The sequence below is a fragment of the Antechinus flavipes genome, chromosome 4 (assembly GCF_016432865.1).
Source record: "Antechinus flavipes isolate AdamAnt ecotype Samford, QLD, Australia chromosome 4, AdamAnt_v2, whole genome shotgun sequence".
NCBI lineage: Eukaryota > Metazoa > Chordata > Mammalia > Dasyuromorphia > Dasyuridae > Antechinus > Antechinus flavipes.
Genome location: NC_067401.1, coordinates 304,945,367 through 304,966,811, shown reverse-complemented (window position 1 = coordinate 304,966,811; position 21,445 = coordinate 304,945,367). Strand labels below are relative to the sequence as shown.

The window sequence follows — 21,445 nt, the reverse complement described above, 5'->3', positions numbered from 1 at the left end:
GGCACCACAAAATGTGACTCTAAACCCAAACATTATTCCTAGTAAAGATGAAACCCATTAGGTTCTCAGACTTCTTCTAATAGAGTGATAAAGATATTAAGTGTATGTAGCTAAGATTACCATTCATATTGTTTGGAAAAAAAAGTCTTACCTTTCATATATGACTTTCTATAATTCTAAGCTCTGTCTTGTCTTCTCAATCTATAATACTACTTATAACTTATTGCATACTCTGGGATACTTGATTCATTTATTGTCTTCTAATTGTTTCACATATGAAATTTTCTAGGCTAGAGTGTAAGCTTATTGAATGTGTCAAACATGTTTTATATATATCCTCTTTCACTAACAGCTTAAATTTATTTAACACTTCAACATTTGCAATGCAATTTACTCACATTGTCTCATTTTTCTCTACAACAAAAAAAATGAGGTGGATGATAGCATCTACTTATCTTCATTTTACAAATGAGACAGCTGAAGCACAGAGAGGTTAAGTGACTTATCATCATGAAATTAGAATGTATCTGAGATTGGGTCTTCTATTCACCATACAATGTACTGGCAAGTACAATATTGTGAATATAGTAGGTAATAAATACTTGCTGATGATATAGAATCATATAAAGCTGTAGTACAGTAGAAAGAACAGAAGAAAGATTGTTAAAATACCAAAAGTCTAGTCTTTATTTTTCTACTTCCTTAGTAGAGAAAATTTGTTCAAAAATAAATCATGTAATTCTTCTTTTGTCTTAATTTATTTTTAGCAAGCTCTATTTCCAAAATTGGCTCTGACCCCCTAAAATTCGTACATGATACTGTAGAAGAAACTACAGATTGGATCTATGGATTTTTTTCATTGCTATCTGATATCATATCTTTTGATGGTGATGATGATGACGAAGATGAAGATGATGGAATTGACATCGATGAAGGTAATAGGAACAAGGGATGTGGTTAACTGTTTCTACTATAATTCTTCATGTAATATCATGGGTAATTGAGATTTAACTGCATGTGGTACTGAGGTCAAGCCAGGAAATATTGAAATGAATCTCTAGTCTAGTGTTAATAGCACATCAACTGGCTGCTCTGCTCAGTAAATGAGTCTCTCTTTGGCTTTTAAATTGTATTCAATTTGCCCTTACAGCTCAAATGTCAGAGAAGAGGGCTAGATCACTTGATACTCTAAACCCATGATAGAAATGCATTTCCAGATGCTTTAGATAAGAGCTAGTCCAAAGTTTTATCTCTAATCTTGAGATCAGAAGGACCAAAAAGGTAGCAGTGAAATGAAATATACACATAACATTTAGGGAACCAGGAGACAGTATTTTTATTTTCAGAACAGTAGAAGGAAATGTGTCAAAATCTCAACTAAGATAACTGAATTAGATGGTTGGTGGGAATGCAAAATGTAATTCCTTTCAATTTGACATAATTGTGAAACACCTAGCTTTTCCATTATATCTATCACTATAATAGAAAACTGCAAATATTGAAAAAAAAAAGTAGTGTATTTTGAGAAAAAAGAAAGAAAAACAAAAAAAAAACCAGTTTTTGCAACTCACTTTTAAAAATGATGACTCAGTAGCTATTAGCATGATGTGAACCTGGTACTGTCTGAAATGATTCCCTGCTATAATTTTGTTAAATACACAGAAGTAAAATTGCATAAAATGAATATGTATAAACCAGGATTATCAAGTGTTCAAAAGATTTGAATTTGGGAGACAGAGGTGAAGGAAGTTATGTGTAAAATCAAATAGTCTGAACTTGCTTGTCAAAATTAGCAAGGGAATTTAATATGTACATGAAAGAAAAAGAAAATAAAGAGACAGTGTTGTAGTGCTGAATATTTTCTAATTTAGTCTCTCTGTCTTGGATTAGGAGAAGAAGAGCCTCCATTGAAAAAAAGTGGTGAGTAGTTTTTATTTTTGTACAAATTTCTTTTTGGGGGGAGAGGGTAGTGTTAATGTTCATTCTCAAAAGCATTTGGATATATTTTTCTGTGACTTCTGACACTGTCTATGCTTAATGTTTAGATTAAAATTTGTAAATGAGAAGGGAGAAATGCTGTCTTTTAAACACAGAAAATCTAGAATAGAGTAATGAAAAGGTGGATTTGCTTGGAGTTTACTAGACAGACTCTGAGGCCAAACAATGTGGCCTTGGGCAAATGACTTAAGCTTCAAAGTCTCATTTACTGCAATTGCAAAGTTGGGGGGAAATGTGCTATGTTACAGGGTGTTATGAGAAAAACAAAACAGAGCTTAAAGCCTCATATAAATAGGAATCATTATTACTGCTTGACCAGTATAAGTATGGGGGATGTTTATTTGTTCTCAATTTCAATGCTGATATATTTATTCAGGTAGGATTTCCCCCTACTCATCTGTTTTCACTTATGCCTAATTATCCTCATTTCTAAGATAGCTTGCTGGTTTTAGGATTGCACTCTCTTACTTTGGAAAAATCATAAAGCTATTCAGACCAGAGTTCTCTGTTAGGAGCCTATTCTAACAAAATTTGCACTAAACTTCTCAATACTAAGAACTTTTTAAACTTTAAATATGTGTTGAAAAAAATGAATATCTAAATTCATAGGGAAATTATTCTGCTAATATAATATGTTTAAAAGTTTGTGTAGTCAAAAGATGATAAAGATACTATTTTGAACTATATAGAACATAAGAAGTTTTAGAGAGAGACTCATGCATCACAGACCATTAATGTGATCATTGAAGGCATTTAGACCTAGGGAGGTAATATGATATGCTGAAAAAACAATTAGGGTCATGAGATCTGAATTCAAATTTTCATTATAGTAATTTCTTATTATATGATCACAGTCTCTGTTCTGAGCCTCAATTATATATAATGTGGCGATGAAAATACTGTAGTATAATGAAAATAGATTCTAACCACCAACCTTGTGTCTTTTGAGAAAGTAAAAAAAAAAAAAAAAAGAATAAAAAAAACCCTCTCTGAGTTGTCCTTTCCTTATGTTAAAATGACGATAAGAATGTTTGCACTATCTAGTTCAGAGTGTGAGTTCAAGGCAGGACAGTGCATTGTAAAATTTAACGCACTATTAAACAATAACAACAAATCAAACTATTTTCATTACTTAACCCACAAGTTTGTTATGAGGAAAGCATATTGAAATATTAAAGTACTCTATAAATGCTGGGGATTGATGGGAATTGAATTTGGAGAAGAGAGTCTCCTGGATTGAAATTTCATGTCTGATATAGTTGTTGCCTGTGGGCAAATCACATTATCTCTTTATGTCACAGGTAACTAACATTTTGATGAAACCATGTTGGAATTTCCTCTAAACTTATGAAATCAGATTTAGACCACTGTCCCTCAAAAAAATCTACATATATATATTTACTTTGATATATTATGCTGAAGAAAATGAGACCTAGAGAGGTAGTCTGACACACTGAAAATATTACTGACTCTAGAGTCAGAAAACCATGAATAAAATCTCACCTCTGATGTTTATTATTTTTGTGATAGTGTAATGGTCAAGGCCTACTTAACCTACTCAGCTACCTTTTCTTTAAAATGAAGGGATTAAAACCATTTCTGAAAACCATTTCAGCTCTAGAGCTATGTTACTTGCCAAAGTTAAATGACGTGCTAAGAGTTAAATATAATTTCTCCAATAAAAGAAGAAAATAGCAAATTACTTAAATTTTTTTGCCAAAACAACCTCAAATGATGTAACAAAGAGTGAGATGTGACTGAAATGACTGAATAACAAAAAATATTTTGTAATTTGGGTCTAGAACTCAAATCTCTTGTTTCCTAGACTGTTACTCTTCTCACCATAAACTACTCATAATTTTCCAGTTTATTTTTGATCAATCTTTATCCACATCCCACTTGCTAATGTATATGTCCCACAGAACTTTGTCCTGAGAACTCTTCTCTTCTCCCTTATTATTAGTTCACTTGATAATTTCATCAGTTCCCATGGATACAAATGATAACAGATTATCATCTTCTGTGTTAATGATTCTCAAATCTGTTTATCCAGCCCTAATCTCTTTATTGATCTTCAGTCTTCATTTATAGCTGCTAGTTAGATATCTCCAACTGGATGCCCCAAGAAAATCTTAAACTCTCAACAAGTCCAAATCTGTACTGATTGTTTCCCCAAAATCCTCCACTCATTTAACTTCTGTGTTACTGGTTAAGGATATCACCATTCTTTCAACATATCCCTTTCTTTCCTCTGCCACTACTGTAATGGGCCAGCCTTCATCATCTTGTTCCTGAACAATACTGCAAAAGCCTTCTGAATGGACTTCCTGCCAAAAGTCTCTTCCACACCAGTCTATCCTCCACATATCTGGAAAAGTGATCTTCCTAAAGTGCAAGTCTGACCATATAACCTTCTTCCCCAATAAATTACATTGATGTCTTATGACCTTTAGGATTAAATATAAAATCCTCTTGCTCAAAGCCCTTCATAACCTGACCCTCCTTTCTTATCTTTCTAGTTTTCTTATGCCATATATTACTTCTAATTTCCTGCAACCCGTGTATTCTGCATATTAGTGACAAATACAATCTGCTGTTTTTAGAACAAGACATTCCATTTCCATATTCTGGATATTTTTACTGATGTTTTCCATGGTTAAAATTCTCTGCTTCCGCATCTTAGCCTAAACTACTCTGACTTCCTTCATGGCCCAGTCAAAATTCTAACGACTTCCTTCTGTTGATTATTTCAACTTATCATGGATATAATTTGTTTGCATATAGTTGTTTGCTTGATCCCCAATTAAACTGTGATCTCTTTGAGAACAATGATTTTCTTTTATCTTTCAAAGTGCACAGAACAATATTTTGCCTATAGTATGCACTTATGAAATATTTATTTGCTGATCATTTGTAACTTTTAGTTTTGTACCCATTTGCTTGCAGTGCTTAATATTTTATTTTCTCTGGCCCAATGAACTTCTTTTGGGATATGCCTTAGGAATTAATTTTGCTGTAGTGTCCAACAAGAATGCTTTTTATATTAAAAATCATGTTTGCCTTACTTGAGTAATCATCAGGAAAAACAAGTCAATGATTTTTTGGCTGCTTTTCCTCCTACTGCTTTTCATGACCATCAGTCAAAATTGTCAAACCCATTTATAGACATAATCATTGCCAAATTTTTCATTTGACTTTTCAAGAATTTCACCCTTAGTATTCAAAGTTAAATTAACTGTTAATGTCACCAAGATTTAATTGTTGGATCACAATTATTTTGAGGAAAAAATTAAATAAATATTTAAGGATGGTATTCACTTCATGATAATTTAATTTTTAAAATTTAGGTGTTTTACACAGAACCAACAGTTAAATAAGTGAAAGCTTAGAGAATTTGAAATTTTGTAATATAAATGCCCCCAAGCTCCTATGTCAACATCTTAGATCTTTTACTACTCCTGTTATGAAGTGGGAGAGAGGGGAAAAGACTAGGGGTAGGAAAAGAGAGAAGAATAAGTATATAAACAATGCTTTTGTCTCTCCAAGGGTCTATTATTAGGGAACCTTGAGACTCATTCCATGATTCTATTGTTCAATACTTCCCTTCTTTTTTTTTTCCCCAGGAAGAATACTTTTTAACTTTATAGTTCCAAAAAATCAACAGGAGTGTTCATGGAGAATTGCCCAAAAACAAGCTTGCTGTGTAGCGAAAGGGGTTTATTGATTTTTGGAACATGTAATCCCCAAATATAACCTTCTATTTAGAGAAGGGAGACATCTTGTTTAGTTCCAAATTTTTCTAATTGCCTCACAGATGAAGTTTGAAAGTCATAGCTTTGTGTAGCTATGTGGGACAGGTGAATTTCTCCTCAACGTGAGATTATCCAGCTGACAAGCCCAATCTCAAATGCTCTTTTTAGGAAGTTTATGAACTACTATGTTTCCTGAATCTGAATTATGAGCTCCTATGAATCATTTTTGCCTTTGGTATTTTATGTGAGGTTAAATAAACTGTTCTCCTAAAACATTTATTACCTTGAATAACTGTGAAGGACGTTAATACTCTAAAAACCTAAATACAAGCTACATTTAAAGATTTTCCTTGCACAAATTCTGATTGGGGGAAGTAATACCTCCAAACAGTGAAAGAACCTTTGATGTCACCTTGAAGATTGGATTTGAAAAAAAATCAATAAAAATGTAATTACAATAAAATTTATAATAATAATTAGCATTCATATAGTACTTTAAGATTTGCAATGAACTTTATAAATATTATCTTATTTTAGGGAGATGCTATTGTTGTCCTAGTAATACAGATAAGGAAGCTGATTCAGACAGAAGTTAAGTAACTAGATTATAATCACACAGAGAGTGTCTGCGTCTTAATTTGAAATCAGGTCTTCCTGACTCTTGAGTCCAGTACTTTATCCACTATTACCAGACATAGCTACCTGTTATATTGATATATACATCTACATTTATGTATGTAGCAATTGAAATATACTCAGTGTTCAAGGAGGACTAGAACTTCTGGTATGAAGGTTGCCATGTTCTTTTCTAGGATGTTTATATATCTTTGATGCCTGTCTGGCACTCAATTCCCACCTTTGACTCCAAAGATGTATTATGAGCAATGGTCACACCTAAGTAAACCATCTTGGCAAATGACTACACCAAATTTAAGATAATTGACAGCTTGCAGGGCAACAAGGTGGTGCAGTGGATAGAGCACCAGCCCTAAAGTCAGGAGGACCTGAGTTCAAATCTGGGCAAGTCACTTAACCCCAATTGTTTCAGCAAAATAATAATAATAATAATAATTGACAGCCTTCAAATCTGTTGCTGAGTTAGGAGGATGTCTATACAAGTGTAGGAAAACTTCCCCTGGCAGAATTAGCAGATGAAAACAATTTGTTCCAATAGCCATGAAGATGGCTAAAGCAAGTGCTGTGAAGAATTTAGAACTCAATCAAAAATGCTGAGATAATACATTAAATCCCAGCCATGAACAATTGTTCTGGCTTCTCTCTTCTCACTGGAAATGAGACTTTCAACTTTGTACAACTTTGCTTCACTTAAATCCAATTCATACATGAGATGAAGCATCACACCATGATGTCATTGATCTTCTTGGGAAAATGACAAACAACACGTATGTAGAAGGGGAAGGTGTGACCCTAAACCAAATGCTTCTGTTCAAACTCCATGATGAAATTACAGGAAGAGCCAGGAAACAGAGGAAAAAGATGTTAAAATTTTGCCCCTTTTTTACTTGCTTGTGTTAACAGCTTTTAAAGTCATGAAAACTTATATGGCTCACACCCTGAATTATCTGTTCTGCAGAATATAAATGATTCAAAACAGACCTTTAGGACTGTTATGAATCTTTTCAACCTATTTTTCAGGGAAAAGATTCTCTATTAATTCCTTGTAACACATAGGACATCAAAACATCCCCAGTAGATCTAAGAAACATATAAACAACTACAGATGGCAATTTAAACTCAATTGTCATTATGAAAATGAAGGTAGAGTAGAAAAAATATTTAATTCATAAAAAATTCAAAAATATGAGAGTATTCAAAAGAATTATTAAACACTTAGATTTATAACTCATATTTCCTGGCCACCTGGTAAACTTTATTCTATGGCCCTCCAAACAATAAAAAATGTTTAGAGCCATTTCTTTAAATTAGAGGTCTCTTTTAACTCTGGATGTATTGTTAGGCATCATATCAGCTTTTATAATGGTAATTGATAGGTTAATGAAATAAGATTTAAGCATTTAGGCATATGAAAGTTATCTCAAAGATATTTTTCAAATTTGTAAAGAAAGCATACCAGTTTATATAATTACAGTCTAAAAGCAAAATATAATAAAATAGCACTTTTTTTCTCTCATGGGTCTTTACCAATGATTACTCATACTATATCTAGATAGTCACATTTTAGCAATTTCTAGTTAGTACTTAGTAGTTTAATAGTTCTATCCAGTTCAAACTCAACAAACTGACTTCCCCAAGGTATATCTACCCCAAGTTCAAGGAACTCTGTGGATCTACACTCCTAAAATTAGAATTTATGATTCCTCATTAATATATTAATCTTTAATAATCAATCAGTAGCTAAAATTTGCTTAAAATCTAGGCATTTGTTAAAATGGCATGATAGAAATAGTAGCTACAAACATATGTAACAAACCTGTGGCACACTCTCTTATGTAAGATCAGTGGGAAGAATAGACACTGACATAGAATACAATAGTAGAAAGACACCCAAAGAGAACCCGTGTAGCCAAAGTTTTGAAGCACTGTTTCTTTTTGTGGAGGCCTCGTGCTATTTACTCCCATCTGAGAAAGTTATTTAACTGGGCTCTTTTGACTTGTTGCTCTCCACAGCTAAACTACAACCAGAAATGGGACTCATTGGGCCAGTTTTCTATTGGGCACCGTTTTTCTGATTGTGTAAATTATTATATTGAAAGATAACATTGAAGGTGGGGGGCAGGAAAGAGGGAATCCCCCCATCTCCATTATATTCTGTTCAAGGAGAAAGGCAAATAATATTCCCTTTGGAGACTGGGTTCTTTGGCCCTAGCTGGGCTTCTCTTTGACTGTCCCAAATGATTGATCTTCCAGACCTTGCTCATGCTTTTTAACTCTATTAAGGTTATGGCTTTATTGTTTAGGCAGTACCTTGCCACTATAAAATTCCATCAAGTTTGTTGAGGAAATTCTTCACATTGCCAATAGGAATAAAGTGTGAATTTTTTTTAATACTTCCTTTGGATTAAATCTTTTAAAAGGTGTGAATGACTCTCCCAGTATTTCAGGTTTACAATCTGCAACCAGTTCTGAGCTGCTAAACAGTATCATGCCTTTTTTTCAAATTGTAAATGCAATCACTCAAAGAGTAAATGGAGCAAAATTTCATAGCCTTATTGTATGTTGTCTGTTTTACCTTCCTCTTATATCTACTAATTTCATCAGGTGGAGTTAGGGGAATCACCTGATCAAGGGTCCTCCATTTAACACATCCTCTCCATACTTGCATATTAAGGGATATAACCATAACAATAATAAATAATATTTAATATGGTGAGTTCCCAATATTTGATGATAAAAATATATATTCATTTAGTAGCCAAGAAAAGAAAACAAATGCTAATGACAACTTATTGATAATAGAGGATAATAGTCATGTTTCAGTTCATTTAAATTCATTAAACATTTATTAAATGCCTATCTTGTGAATAAAACATAAGGTGGTAGGGGACAAAAAATAAGATATAGCACAGACTCTGCTCTCAAGAACTTTACTATCTAATTAGGATCATTGTGATATAGTGATGGTAATTCTTTATTAAGCAACCCTAAAACCAGAGGCAGAAGTTGAAGTAGTTTGCTGTGGTGGAAAAAGTATTGGACTTGGAACTTTAAAATCCTAGTTTTAAATATCACCACTGAATTGCCTGTCTTGGTAGTTTGGGGCAAATTATTTAATCTCTATGAGCTTCAGTTCCCTCATCTGCAAAATGAAAGGATCTATCTATCTATCATTATCATCATTATCTTCTATCTATATTTCTATGTGTATACATACAACATTTATATATATATATATATACACTCATTATATTATATATATATATTTATATTATACATACATTTAATATGCACATTTATATATATATAATGTATATATACATATAAATATAAATATTAGCTAAATATAAACTGCCTAATCATTTATTATTCTTTTGGTAATACATAAACATTCAAAGATGTAGTGCAACAGCCAAGAAAAAGGACTGGTAAAACAAACTTTAACAATATCTACCTGCACATGCTACAACAGCTCAGCATTTTTGTCTAAGCTTTCCATAAATAAGATAATGATATCTTACAAATGTTAATATTTTGTAGCTTTCATATTTCTAGATTAATAGATATAGTGAAGCTGGGTTTTCAGGGTTAGTTAAACATTTACAGGGAGCTCCATTCATTTAGTAGCCATATATCTTTTTAATTTTCTTCTGAATGCTCCTAAGAACAATGTAATAGAAACATTTTTCTCCTTTTTTTAGTTTATTCTGCTACACACTAAATAAGCAGTATTATAAAGAGACAGTCATTTACTATTTAAGAGAGACTGTATATCCTTTTAGAATTAAGGTTTTGGAAGAGAGCAATTTTTTCCAAAAGTTAAAATTATATTTTATATAGTTTATTTTCAGCATCGTGGTTTGAGATTACAAAGGAAGAAAGTTAATCACCTACACACACACACACACACACACACACACACACACACACACACACACAGATTTTACATAATCTAAAACTTGATAGTCTTCATAAACCTAGATTTTCTGAGTTTGCTTAGAATCTCTGATTTCCTTCCAGACTTTGCTCAAATTCCTCCTTGTGATGCGCCAGAACTTCCTGATCCTCTCTGGCACTTATCCCTTTCCTCTATAGTTTAATTTCCATCTTTGTTTCTATAGATGTCATTTATGGTTATTTATTTACATGTCTTTCTCATTAGACTTTTAATATTTGAGAGAAAGGGCTATTTGCCTTTTTTCATTTCCAGCATTTAACACAGTGCTTGGCACATAGTAGGCAGAATATTTATTGAGAATATTTATACAACAATAAAATGAAAGCTACTTGAGTCAGCAAGGTAGTCCAGTGGATAGAGCAGGGAGTCCTGGAATCAAAAGGAACTGAGCTTACATCTAGCAGCATACACTTACTAGCTATGTGATTCTAAGTAAATCACTTAAACCCAATTGCCTCAAAAAATGAGTAACTCTTTTTGTAGTGGCAAAGAATTGGAAACTGAGTAGATGCCCTTCAGTTGGGGAATGGCTGAATAAGTTATGGTATATGAATGTTATGGAATATTATTGTTCTATATGAAACGATCAGCAGGATGATTTCAGAAAGACCTAGAGAGACTTATATGACCGATGCTAAGTGGAGTAGAACCAAGAGAACATTGTACACAGGAACAAGAAGATTATGCAATGATCAATTGGGATAGACATAACTCTTTTCAACAATGAGGTGATTCAGGCCAATTCCAATAGGCTTGTGATGGAGAGAGAACCATCTATATTCTAAAGGAGAACTGTGGGGACTGAATATGGATAACAACATAGTATCTTTACCTTTTTATTGTTGTTTGCTTGCTTTTTTTCCTTTCTGATTTTTTCCTCTTTTTTATCTGATTTTTCTTGTGCAGTATGATAAATATGAAAATATGTATAGAAGAATTGCCATGTTTAACATATATTAGATTACTTTCTGTCTAGGGGAGGAGAATGGGGAGAAGGAAGGGAGAAAAATTTGGAACACAAGGTTTTGCAAGGGTGAATATTGAAAACCATCTTTGCGAATATTTTGAAAATAAAAACTATTATTAAAAATGTGCTACTTGATCTCTTAATGTAACCAATGGTTAGACAGTTTCTGGTTCTTAATGCACATTTGTTGATTGAGTGATTAAGGAAAAGTTTTCACTGATTCCAGACCCCTGTAAATATGACATTAGTAGCTTAAAATGTCTTTCGTTTCAGCATTACTATTTGCTCTCCCTACTACCCTGTTGCCCTTTCAAAAGGTATATGTTAGTAAAGAAAAGTACCAAGATTTCATGGGACCAGTTTCTTTGTTTTTCTTTTTGTTTTGGTGTTGATGTTTTCATTTTTGTATCTGTATGCTGTCTTTTGGTTGTTTTGCTCCTAATGAAAATAGTTCAATGACAGAAGATATTCTTTACCACTCAGGCCAAAACAAATTAAATTCTCCTTCTGTAGAATTTGTAAAAGACTTTGAAGTTCCTCAAGTTGAAAAACCCCCAATAGATTCAAATCAGGTCTCTCAATGCATATTTTTCCCCCTTTGATTTATTTTGTAATGCCAGAGAAATTGAGGCAAGATAGAGATTAAAGAGTTTTTAAGATTTTATTTGGATTTCTGAGAGGGAGAAATTGTGCTGGGGACATGTTGCCCCTAGGGTTGATGTCCAAAGCGTCCACCAGTGAATGTGAGTTCTCAATGAAATATATCCAGGTAACTCCAAGCTCAGGTACACAAAGGGGAGTAGAGTCCAAACTCTGGTGAGCAGGAATCTCCAGATAAGGACCATTAATTCAGTTATGACAGGTGTGACAGGAAGGACCATAAATTCTTACAAATTGTGAGGATTTAGGATATGTCCAACTACAGCCAGGAAGTCTGGAACTTACAGATATAGACAATGCCAATTAGGTATCTGAGATAGGACATCTGGAGTCATCTTTTGGAATGTCAGCTCTCAGTTTATCTCAGTTCTAATGAGCAGAAAAGGGAGGTTGCAACCAAGGAAACTGAGGCAGAACAGTAAAAGGGAACTGTGGTACAACAACTTGTGTCACTTAGAACTCTGTACATATAGTAAGGGTGAATGAGGAAGAGATGGAATAATTAAGTTTCATAAATATTCAGGACTTGAGGAGATGACCCATTTAGAATGCTGTATCACCATATGATAAAGGTAGAATTGTGTGGTGAAATTTTTGTGTTTCCCATCCTCTTTGCCAGCTAAATAATTTGTACCATCATGAACTTTAAATGTCTGATATACTTCATGGTATATGGTTGGATCATCAGAACGTGTACTGCTTTCTATCATAGATCATGATGCTTCCAACTTTCCTAGACAGTCTTTATAAGCTATGGAGGTATAAGAAAAAAAAAAATCTTCATCTTGTAACCAATCTTTTAATGATACATTTCTCTGACCTAAGTTAGAATGTTTTTCAGATGATACAAAGGAGTCAAATGATAGACAGATGATAGGTACAGATATGTATATATACATATATGACATAAATTATATGACATATGTATGCATTTATCTCTAGCTATGTATCTATATGAAATATTAGAGGCCACATAAGACAATCTTGTATTTTATAAGTGAAAAATGGATAGGAAGTGACAGAGGCAAGATTTAAACTCAAGTCTTTTGTTTCTCTTTGTTTGTTTGTTTGTTTGTTTTTATTTGTTTGTCTGTTATGACCAGTGACTGAAGCCCTTACAATTCAGTGTGTTTGGACAGAACTTTTTTTTTTTTTGGGGGGGGAATAGCTTTCTAGAATCCATACCACCATAAATGGCATAAGGTTTGAATACTAGAATAAACTGTTTGAAATATAAATAAAGAAAATATATGTTGTCAGAATCCTAGTGTTAACTCAATGGAATTGATACAATGCTTATTGGTTCACACATTACAGCAAATCCTTACAAAGTGTTAAGTCACTAATATTGATAGAAACAATGCTTAAGTTAACACTTTTGAGAGTTCACACATTAGCTCACACATTAGTTCACACATTTGGAAGATTTCAGGGTTCAATATGAGATATCCAAATTCATGCCTCCCATAATCCCACTCTCAGAGGAGGAGTCAATCTTTCAGTTTACATCTCTAAAAGAGCATAAAAACAGCTGAGCTCAGTCAGGAGAGTTGAGTTGAAAAGATTGAGAGGGGGGCATCAGTTGGAGATTGAGAAGCCACGAGTCAGAGTTGAGCTAGAGGCAGAAGCTGGGAGAGCTAAAAGACAAGCTGCAAGAGCTCTTGGGACCAAGGGGGGAGAGAGGCCTCTAAGAAAGCTAACCGGGCCCCAGGGAAGAGTAAAGACTTGGAAGGAGAAAATAAACTTTTGGATTTTATCAGTTGACTGTATTTGAGGTGATTATTGATTTGAAGCGAAACTGCCTCCAGAGAACCTCCCCAAGAAACCTGCTCCCAGAGAACCATCTATATTATAAAAAAGAAGAGAATACCACATATGTTATAATGGGAAAAAATGGTAATAAAACCTGTATCCTCAGAGTTACCATTGGAAGGTTCACAATGATTGTCTTTGTTACCCCTTTTATGCTATGAGCACATTCCTTGTTTCTCTGTACTATCCCATGACTCTACTTAGTCAAAACTATTATGGCAACTTATAACTTTTCTCGGGCCTCTAAATGGAGCAACCCTCAGGGTTTGGCCCTCCTACCTACCTACCTACCTATAGCCAGCACAGGTTCATTTGGTAGAGCAGAGATAGGGTAAACATATAAAACATATAAAACAAGGAAACATTGAAATATGGAAATGTGAGAAAATTATAGGGAAATATCCTAATACTTGTGACCAGAGAAAATCTAAAGGAATTTTAAAAATTTTCCATACTCTAATAATAATTTAATAAACTGTGCCGTCACCTCAAAGAATCAGGATGGTTGCCTTGGTGATGAAAATTGTTCTTTCAGCTTCTTGATTCTGTCATTTTTTCTACACATGAATTCATAATATTTGGGATTTATTAACTATTTGTCACTGATAGAGATAAATCACCTGCTTTAAACTGGCCACGGAAGTCTTCTATAAAATTACAAGCTCTTTGTCAACTCAGAAATAAGATGGACTGTGATTATTAGAAAATTAAAACTATTCGTCACAAAGGATAAGATATGTAATATGAAAGCATGACTCAGAAGAGAGTTCCATGCAGAGATGTGTTCTTAAGAATCATTTATTTGTCTGAGTTCACTATTTTTAAAACAGTTGCTTTCAATCTTTGTTAATGAATATAAGTATTACAAAGAATTGAGAATATTTAACTTTTAAGATTGTTAATAACACCTATAAAAATTCAATTCGTAATTCCCTCTCACCATGTTGAGAAGAAACAGAGGACAGACTAAGAGCTTGATATTAGAATTTACAGTTTTGAAACTGACTCTACAATTGACAAGTTGTATTGAAACTGGGGAAGTCCCTTACCCTCTTTGCCCCTCAGTACGTTCAGTTATCACAGAATCAAAGATTTAGAGGTGAACAACATATTTGAGGCTATCTGGCCAACCAAATTGTTTTACAGATGAAAAACTTGAGATTTAGAAAGATTAAACAACTGGCTTCAGGTTATATATCTAATAAGTGGCAGAACCAGGTATTGGATTTCAGTAATACTATTCAGTCAATAAATATTTGTTTAGTTCCTGTTACACATGAGATGTCTTAATACAAAAATGAAAATTAAAACTAGCCCTTCTCTAAAGGACCTTATATTTGAGCAGTGCATGCAAGATATAAATACACAGTGCATATATATATATACATACATATTTCTACACATATATATTTGTATATATGCATATAGACATATACACAATAAAAATGGACATATTAATGTAGATGAGGTACTAAGACTAAGATGAGGTACTTAGGATAGAATCAGTAGTCCAAATCCAGCACACTTTCCCCAAGATTACATTTCCTAGACTATAATGTATCTTTAAAGGATAACTTTGAATTTGTTCTATACCAGGACCTTGAACTTTTGACATCTTGCTACAATAAGACAGCATTTCTGGGAGAAAAAAAGGACCTTTTTTAGAACAAGAATGCAGATTCTTAAATTTTAAATAATGCATTTGAAAGATGCTTTACTCAAAATCTTCTAGTTAAATTAAAATATTAAAAAGTATCCCTACTATAATTTGTGATACAGATACTATATTATATGAAATATTTGTGTGTATATATATATATATGTATATGAAAACCAGATGTATTTGGTTTTTACTAATAGACATTTTTATCTGAATAGTGTTTTCCCAATTACTTGTAAAATAGTTTTCAACATTTGTAAGATTTTGAATTCCAACCCTTTCTCCTTCCCTTCCCCTTCCCTAAGATAGCATATAGGTTATACATGTACAATAGTACACATATTTCCATATTGGTAATATTATGAAAAAAAGACTCAGAACAAAGGGACACATGAGAAAAAAAAGCCCCAAAAATGCAAATAGTATGTTTCTATCTGTATTCAGACTCCATAATTCTTTCTCTGGAGAGATTCAGAAATTTCCATCACCATTACTTTGGAGTTGTCTTAAATCATTACATTACTGAAGAGTAGCTAATCAGTGCACAATGTTGCTGTTAACTGTGTACAATGTTCTTCTGGTTCTGTTCACTTCCCTTGTTCATACAAGTTTTTCCATATTTTTTTCTGAAATCTGCCTGTTCATCATTTCTTTCAGAATAATAACATTCTGTTGTATTCATAATTTGTTCAGCCATTCCCCAATTGAGGGACATCCCCTCAATTTCTAATTCTTTACCACCACAAAAAGAGCTGCTATAAACATGTTTGTGCATATGGGTCCTTTTTCCCTTTGTGATAATTTCTTTGGGAAACAGACATCATAATGGTATTGCTGGATCAAAGAGTATGGTTAGTTCCAGATTGCTCTGCAGAATAGTTGGATCAGTTTACAACTCTCTCAACAATGGATTAGGGTTTCAATTTTTCCACATCTTCTCCAACAATTTTCATTTTCATTTTCTGTCATATTAACCACTGCGAGGTGGTATCTCAGAGTTATTTTAATTTGCATCTCTGTAATCAATAGTGATTTAGAGCATTTTTATGTGACTACAGATAGATTTAATATCTTCATTTGAAAACTGCCTGTTCATATCTTTTGACCACTTATCAAGTGCAGAATCACTTGGATTCTTATAAATCTGATTTGGTTCTCTATATATTTTAGGAATGAGGCTCATAGATAATTTGTTATTACATAGGAATACTTTTTGTTTAGAATGATATATCAAACATTGTATTAGAATGTTCTTTGTTTGTTTTTTGGAGGTCTTGGAGCAGCCTTCCTTTCAGCAAATTAATGATTACAAGAATAGCCAGGTGTTAAAGTCCAAATTCTTTATTGTCTCCTTCCAAGTCTTGTCTCCTTGCCTGGGGCTTCAGCTAGCTTTCTGGAGGTCCTTCAGACTGACCTTGGTCTCAGTGGAGGAAATGCAGGAGGCCAGCCACTGTGGTGTGAGATGAAGTGAATCTGTCTCTGGGTTGCTGCTGGCTGTTATATACTCTATTATAATTACATCATAGTAGGTGTGAATCTTGTAAGACTATATTAAATGTTAAGTACATGTACTGAACTAGAGAACTATTAATCACCATGCTAAAACTAGATAACCATTGTCTTTATCAATTCCATTGATTTAATACCTTGTAAAAATCCTTGTTTCAGAGTTCGGGCCCATAACATCAGGTGAGACTCATGTTTGCCTTTTCAGTTATTAAAAATTCAAATGTCTAAGCAGAATAAAATCTTGCCCAAACCAAAAGACAAACACAAACATCAAAACTTGAACCACTATCCTTCCATAGATAACACAAGGAAAATGCTCTGTGAACTTTAAAGCATTACATGAATGTGAGCTATTTATTGCCAACTTGGGTTTCATTAATGTTATTTACTTTTTTAAAAGTTCATCCCTGAGTCTTCTGGAGTGATGGATCTCCCCATTAGTTTTAGCCTTGTTCTTCTATGTTGGCTGCATTGTTTACTTTATTTCCATTGATTGCTTTGTAAAAGAAAAAAATCATTCCTTATAATCAAAAAATGTTCAGAGAAAGAATGGCTGACTTTTTTAATCCACAAATCTGAGGAAATCATTATTGCAACTTTCAGATATAGTAATTGTTAGTTTGAATATTGTTTTGGAGTTGCACAATAAGGGTATAGATGAGAGAAGATCTTGTTTAACAGACCTCCATATAGCAAATAGAATGTTTAGGGAAATAATTCATAATCCAGTGTAATTCCTTAACATGTTAGATATGGAAACATTTCTTCATAATTCTGATGCTATTTGAGTAGTCTAGATTCCTGGTGGTCTAGAGGTTAGTGGTGTAAGAGAGTTAACAAGAATCCCCTTTAAATTGGCCGCAGGTTCTAGGAGTGAAAGAATTCACTCATTCCCAAATATTAGTTGCAAAATGAAAGTTTATTGTTAGATAGAAATCAGTTTAACTAAAGACTGACTTCTATAGTGGCAGATCTATAGAAAATAGAGTTTTGAACTGAGAATGCAGTTCTCAGTGGACAGAAAGTCCTGGCAGCTGAGTAAACTACCGAGGTCCATCTGCAAAAAGTTTAGTTGATGGACATTTATTATATTGGGTATCTTAGTGGGGTTGGGAAATCTGAACAGAAGAGAACCCCTGGGGGCTGGGCAACCCAAGCAAATCAGAATGGGGGCTGGGACAACAGGAGCACATTAGAACCAGTGGGGGCTGGGAAAGTCCAAGTTGGCTCCAATCTAGTGGAGGCTGAGACAAGCCTGGATCTCCTATTGGAATTTAAAGGGATGCTTTTGACCAGGATTTGTGGATCAAACGTCTTGGCATACAGGAAAGACAACTTTGTCTGGAGAGGATATGTCTCAGCCAGGAGGGGCTGGAAATCTGAAAGGAATCACAGAGCAACAGGAAATATGGTTTCTTAAAGGGACCCCAACTCACTTAAATTCTACTAATAACTCTGTTTAGATTTCCTGTTAAATTCTAAAACTGAGTTTTTTTGTTTTTTATTTTTATTAAATTTGGTCACTATGTGCTTATATGCCCTGGCTTTTGATAACATCCCTTTAATAAAAAAAACCATAATTTCCCCCCGTTTTCTCCAAAAATTATCACTTTCCTTTTACATAATATTAATCAATCTGATGGGTGAAAGGTATTTTAATTTGTACTTCTAGAATCAATAGTGATTTAAAGAATTCTTAATATGACTATAGATAGCCTTTATCAATTGGGGAATCCGATATTTTCAACTAGAGGACTTTGTAGTATAAAATAATTTGAAAATGAAAAAAAAGAAAGAATAATTGGGGGAAAAGAGAAAAATTAAAATAAGCTTTTCCCATATTTTGCATTTTTATAGAATAGCATTTTTTTTATTATCATAACTAAGTCTGTGTCCTAATGGCATGTTAAGTTAGAAGAGGTAAATGATTTTTTTCACCAACCTAATCCTTTATTTTTTTCAATTTAAAAATCATTTCATTTTAATTTATGGAAGATGTAAGGAATGCATATATGTCCATATCTATGGAATATGTTTGGTAATTTAATTTATGGAATAAAATAAGCATTTATATAACAGCATAATAATAAAAATTCTACTATGTATGAAGTACCATGTCCCAATTGATAAATGATCAGAAGATATGTGTAATGACCGCGTATTTAAAGTCAGCCGGAGTCAGGAATTCAGGTTAAGGGGAAAATCTTCAATATTTATTGAAGCGAAGAGGTGAATAAAGATTGCTATAGCAAATATAGGCAAGAAAGATTGCGATAGCAAATATAGGCAGTTGCGACAGGAAGCCAGCTAACAATCTAATGTCTCAGAGAATCCAATGATTTCTGAAGGTTTTGAAGTCCAATGATTTTCTATGTCCATGAGTCAAACGCCATAACTGCCACGCTCTTTCAATGGTAAGCACAATCAGCAACAGAACCACCCGATGTTTCTTGGGTCTTCTCCTTCGTTTCAAGGGTCTGCTCCGTCTGGACATTGCCCTTCCGGTGGGTTATAAAACCTGTCTGCCGGAGCCAGTGCATCTTCGTCAAAAATCAAGAAGTTAATAGTATAAAGAGCTAGATTTAGTAGTTCTCTAGGGTTACCTGTGGCTCCCCCTTTCTTTTGTTTTTGGAGGAGCGTCTTAATGTCTCTGTTTCTCCTCTCTACTATTGCCTGTCCTTGAGGATTAAAAGGTATGCCAGTGGTGTGTAAAATCTTATACTGTGCACAAAAGTGTGCAAAATGTTTGGAGGTGTATGCAGGACCATTGTCTGTTTTTATTGCTTGTGGCACACCCATAATGGCAAATGCTTGCATGAGAAATTCAGTGACCACTCGGGCTGTCTCTTTTGCTGCTGGTATGGCAAAAGTGAATCCTGAAAAGGTGTCTACCACAACATGGATAAAAGACAGACGACCGAAAGATTTATAATGGGTCACATCCATTTGCCAGATTTCATTGGGTCTCAAACCACGAGGGTTCTTCCCTGGAGGCAGTGTAGGAGCATGGAAAGGAAGGCAAGCTGTACAGCTTTTTACTATGCTCCTAGCTTCCTCTTTTGTAATCCCAAATTGTAAACGCAAAGCTCGAGCAGCCTGATGGTACTTAGAATGGGATTCCTGGGCCTCCTGAAATAAAGGTGTACTGGCCAACATAGTTAAAAGGCTATCTGCCTTTGAGTTCCCATCAAAAATAGGGCCTGGGAGTCCACTATGTGAGTGGACATGCAAGATATAAATCTTACCTGGATGTTTTCTCACTTGCTCCTGAAGTTCCTTAAAGAGCTGATATATATTAGAAGCTGCAAATTTTATTTGGGCTGTGGCAATTCTTTGTACCACACCTACTGAATAGGCTGAATCAGATATTATATTTATGTCTCCTGGGTAATAAGCGAGAGCTAACATGATTGCATACAATTCGTTCTGCTGAGTGGACTGAAAAGGAGTTCTGACTACTCTCTTTATGGTTAAATCATGAGAGTATACAGCACAAATATTGTGTTTGGATGCATCTGTAAAGATAGTTGGTCCTTTAAGGGGAACTTTAGAAACTTTTTCTTCAAGAATCCATCGCCAATTATGTAAAAGTCTGGTTATCTTTAATGGAGACCCATGTATAAAATTAGGAGCCATGGCTAATAAAATTTGCCACTCTGGGATGGTCTCACAACACACATTAATTTGTGTATTGGTGTAAAAGGTGTATATCTTATCAGGTCTTGCCCCAGATAATTGTACTGCTCGCTTAATGGCCTTTAACAAAATTCTAGCCACAAGCACTGGGTAAGGAGTAAGGCTTTGTTCTGGTTGTGCCGGGAGGTTCACCCACTCTATCACACTGTCTCCTTGATGAAGGACTGCTGTGGGTGCCTCTTGTGTGGCAAAAACTGATATTTCCAAGGGCTTTTGAGTGATTCTCTCAACCACATTGGATAAAGCCAGTTCAACTTCTCTCAAAGCCTCTTGAGCTTCTTTTGTAAGCTGGCGTGGTGAATTTAAAGCACTGTCTCCCCTTAAAATATCATATAATGGTTGTAACTGATAGGTAGTCAAGCCTAACACTGGTCGCATCCATTGGATATCTCCTATCAATTTCTGAAAATCATTTAAGGTGTTTAGCTTCTCTGTTCTTAAGGACAGTTTTTGTACTGTAAGCACCTTAGGGTATACTTCATATCCTAAATATTGAAAAGGAGCATGTCTTTGAATTTTCTCTTCAGCTATGTATAATTTGTAGTATCTTAGTGTTTCTATGGTCTTTTGCAGACATGCTTCTAGCATTTGTTCCTCAGGTGCACATCCCAATATATCATCCATATAATGTAATAGTATTACTTTTGGAAATGCTTTTCTTATTGGAGCAAGAGCAGCAGCAACATACATTTGACACATAGTGGGGCTGTTTTTCATTCCCTGTGGCAAAACTGTCCATTCATATCTTTTATAAGGCTCAGCTAAGTTAACGCTGGGCACTGAAAAGGCAAATCTTT

General features: G+C 34.1%; 1 protein-coding gene across 24 annotated transcripts in view; it reads left to right on the top strand.

The window, feature by feature from the left end:
- The window catches only part of TRDN (triadin), a 517,197-nt gene that overhangs the window by 95,542 nt on the left and 400,210 nt on the right, over nucleotides 1-21,445 (top strand). For all 24 annotated transcript variants that reach the window (XM_051997667.1, XM_051997655.1, XM_051997656.1 and 21 more), the window contains exons 3-4: nucleotides 768-935; nucleotides 1,891-1,920. In XM_051997667.1, the coding sequence (XP_051853627.1) occupies nucleotides 768-935; nucleotides 1,891-1,920 (198 nt within the window). The remainder of the gene's footprint in view (nucleotides 1-767; nucleotides 936-1,890; nucleotides 1,921-21,445) is intronic.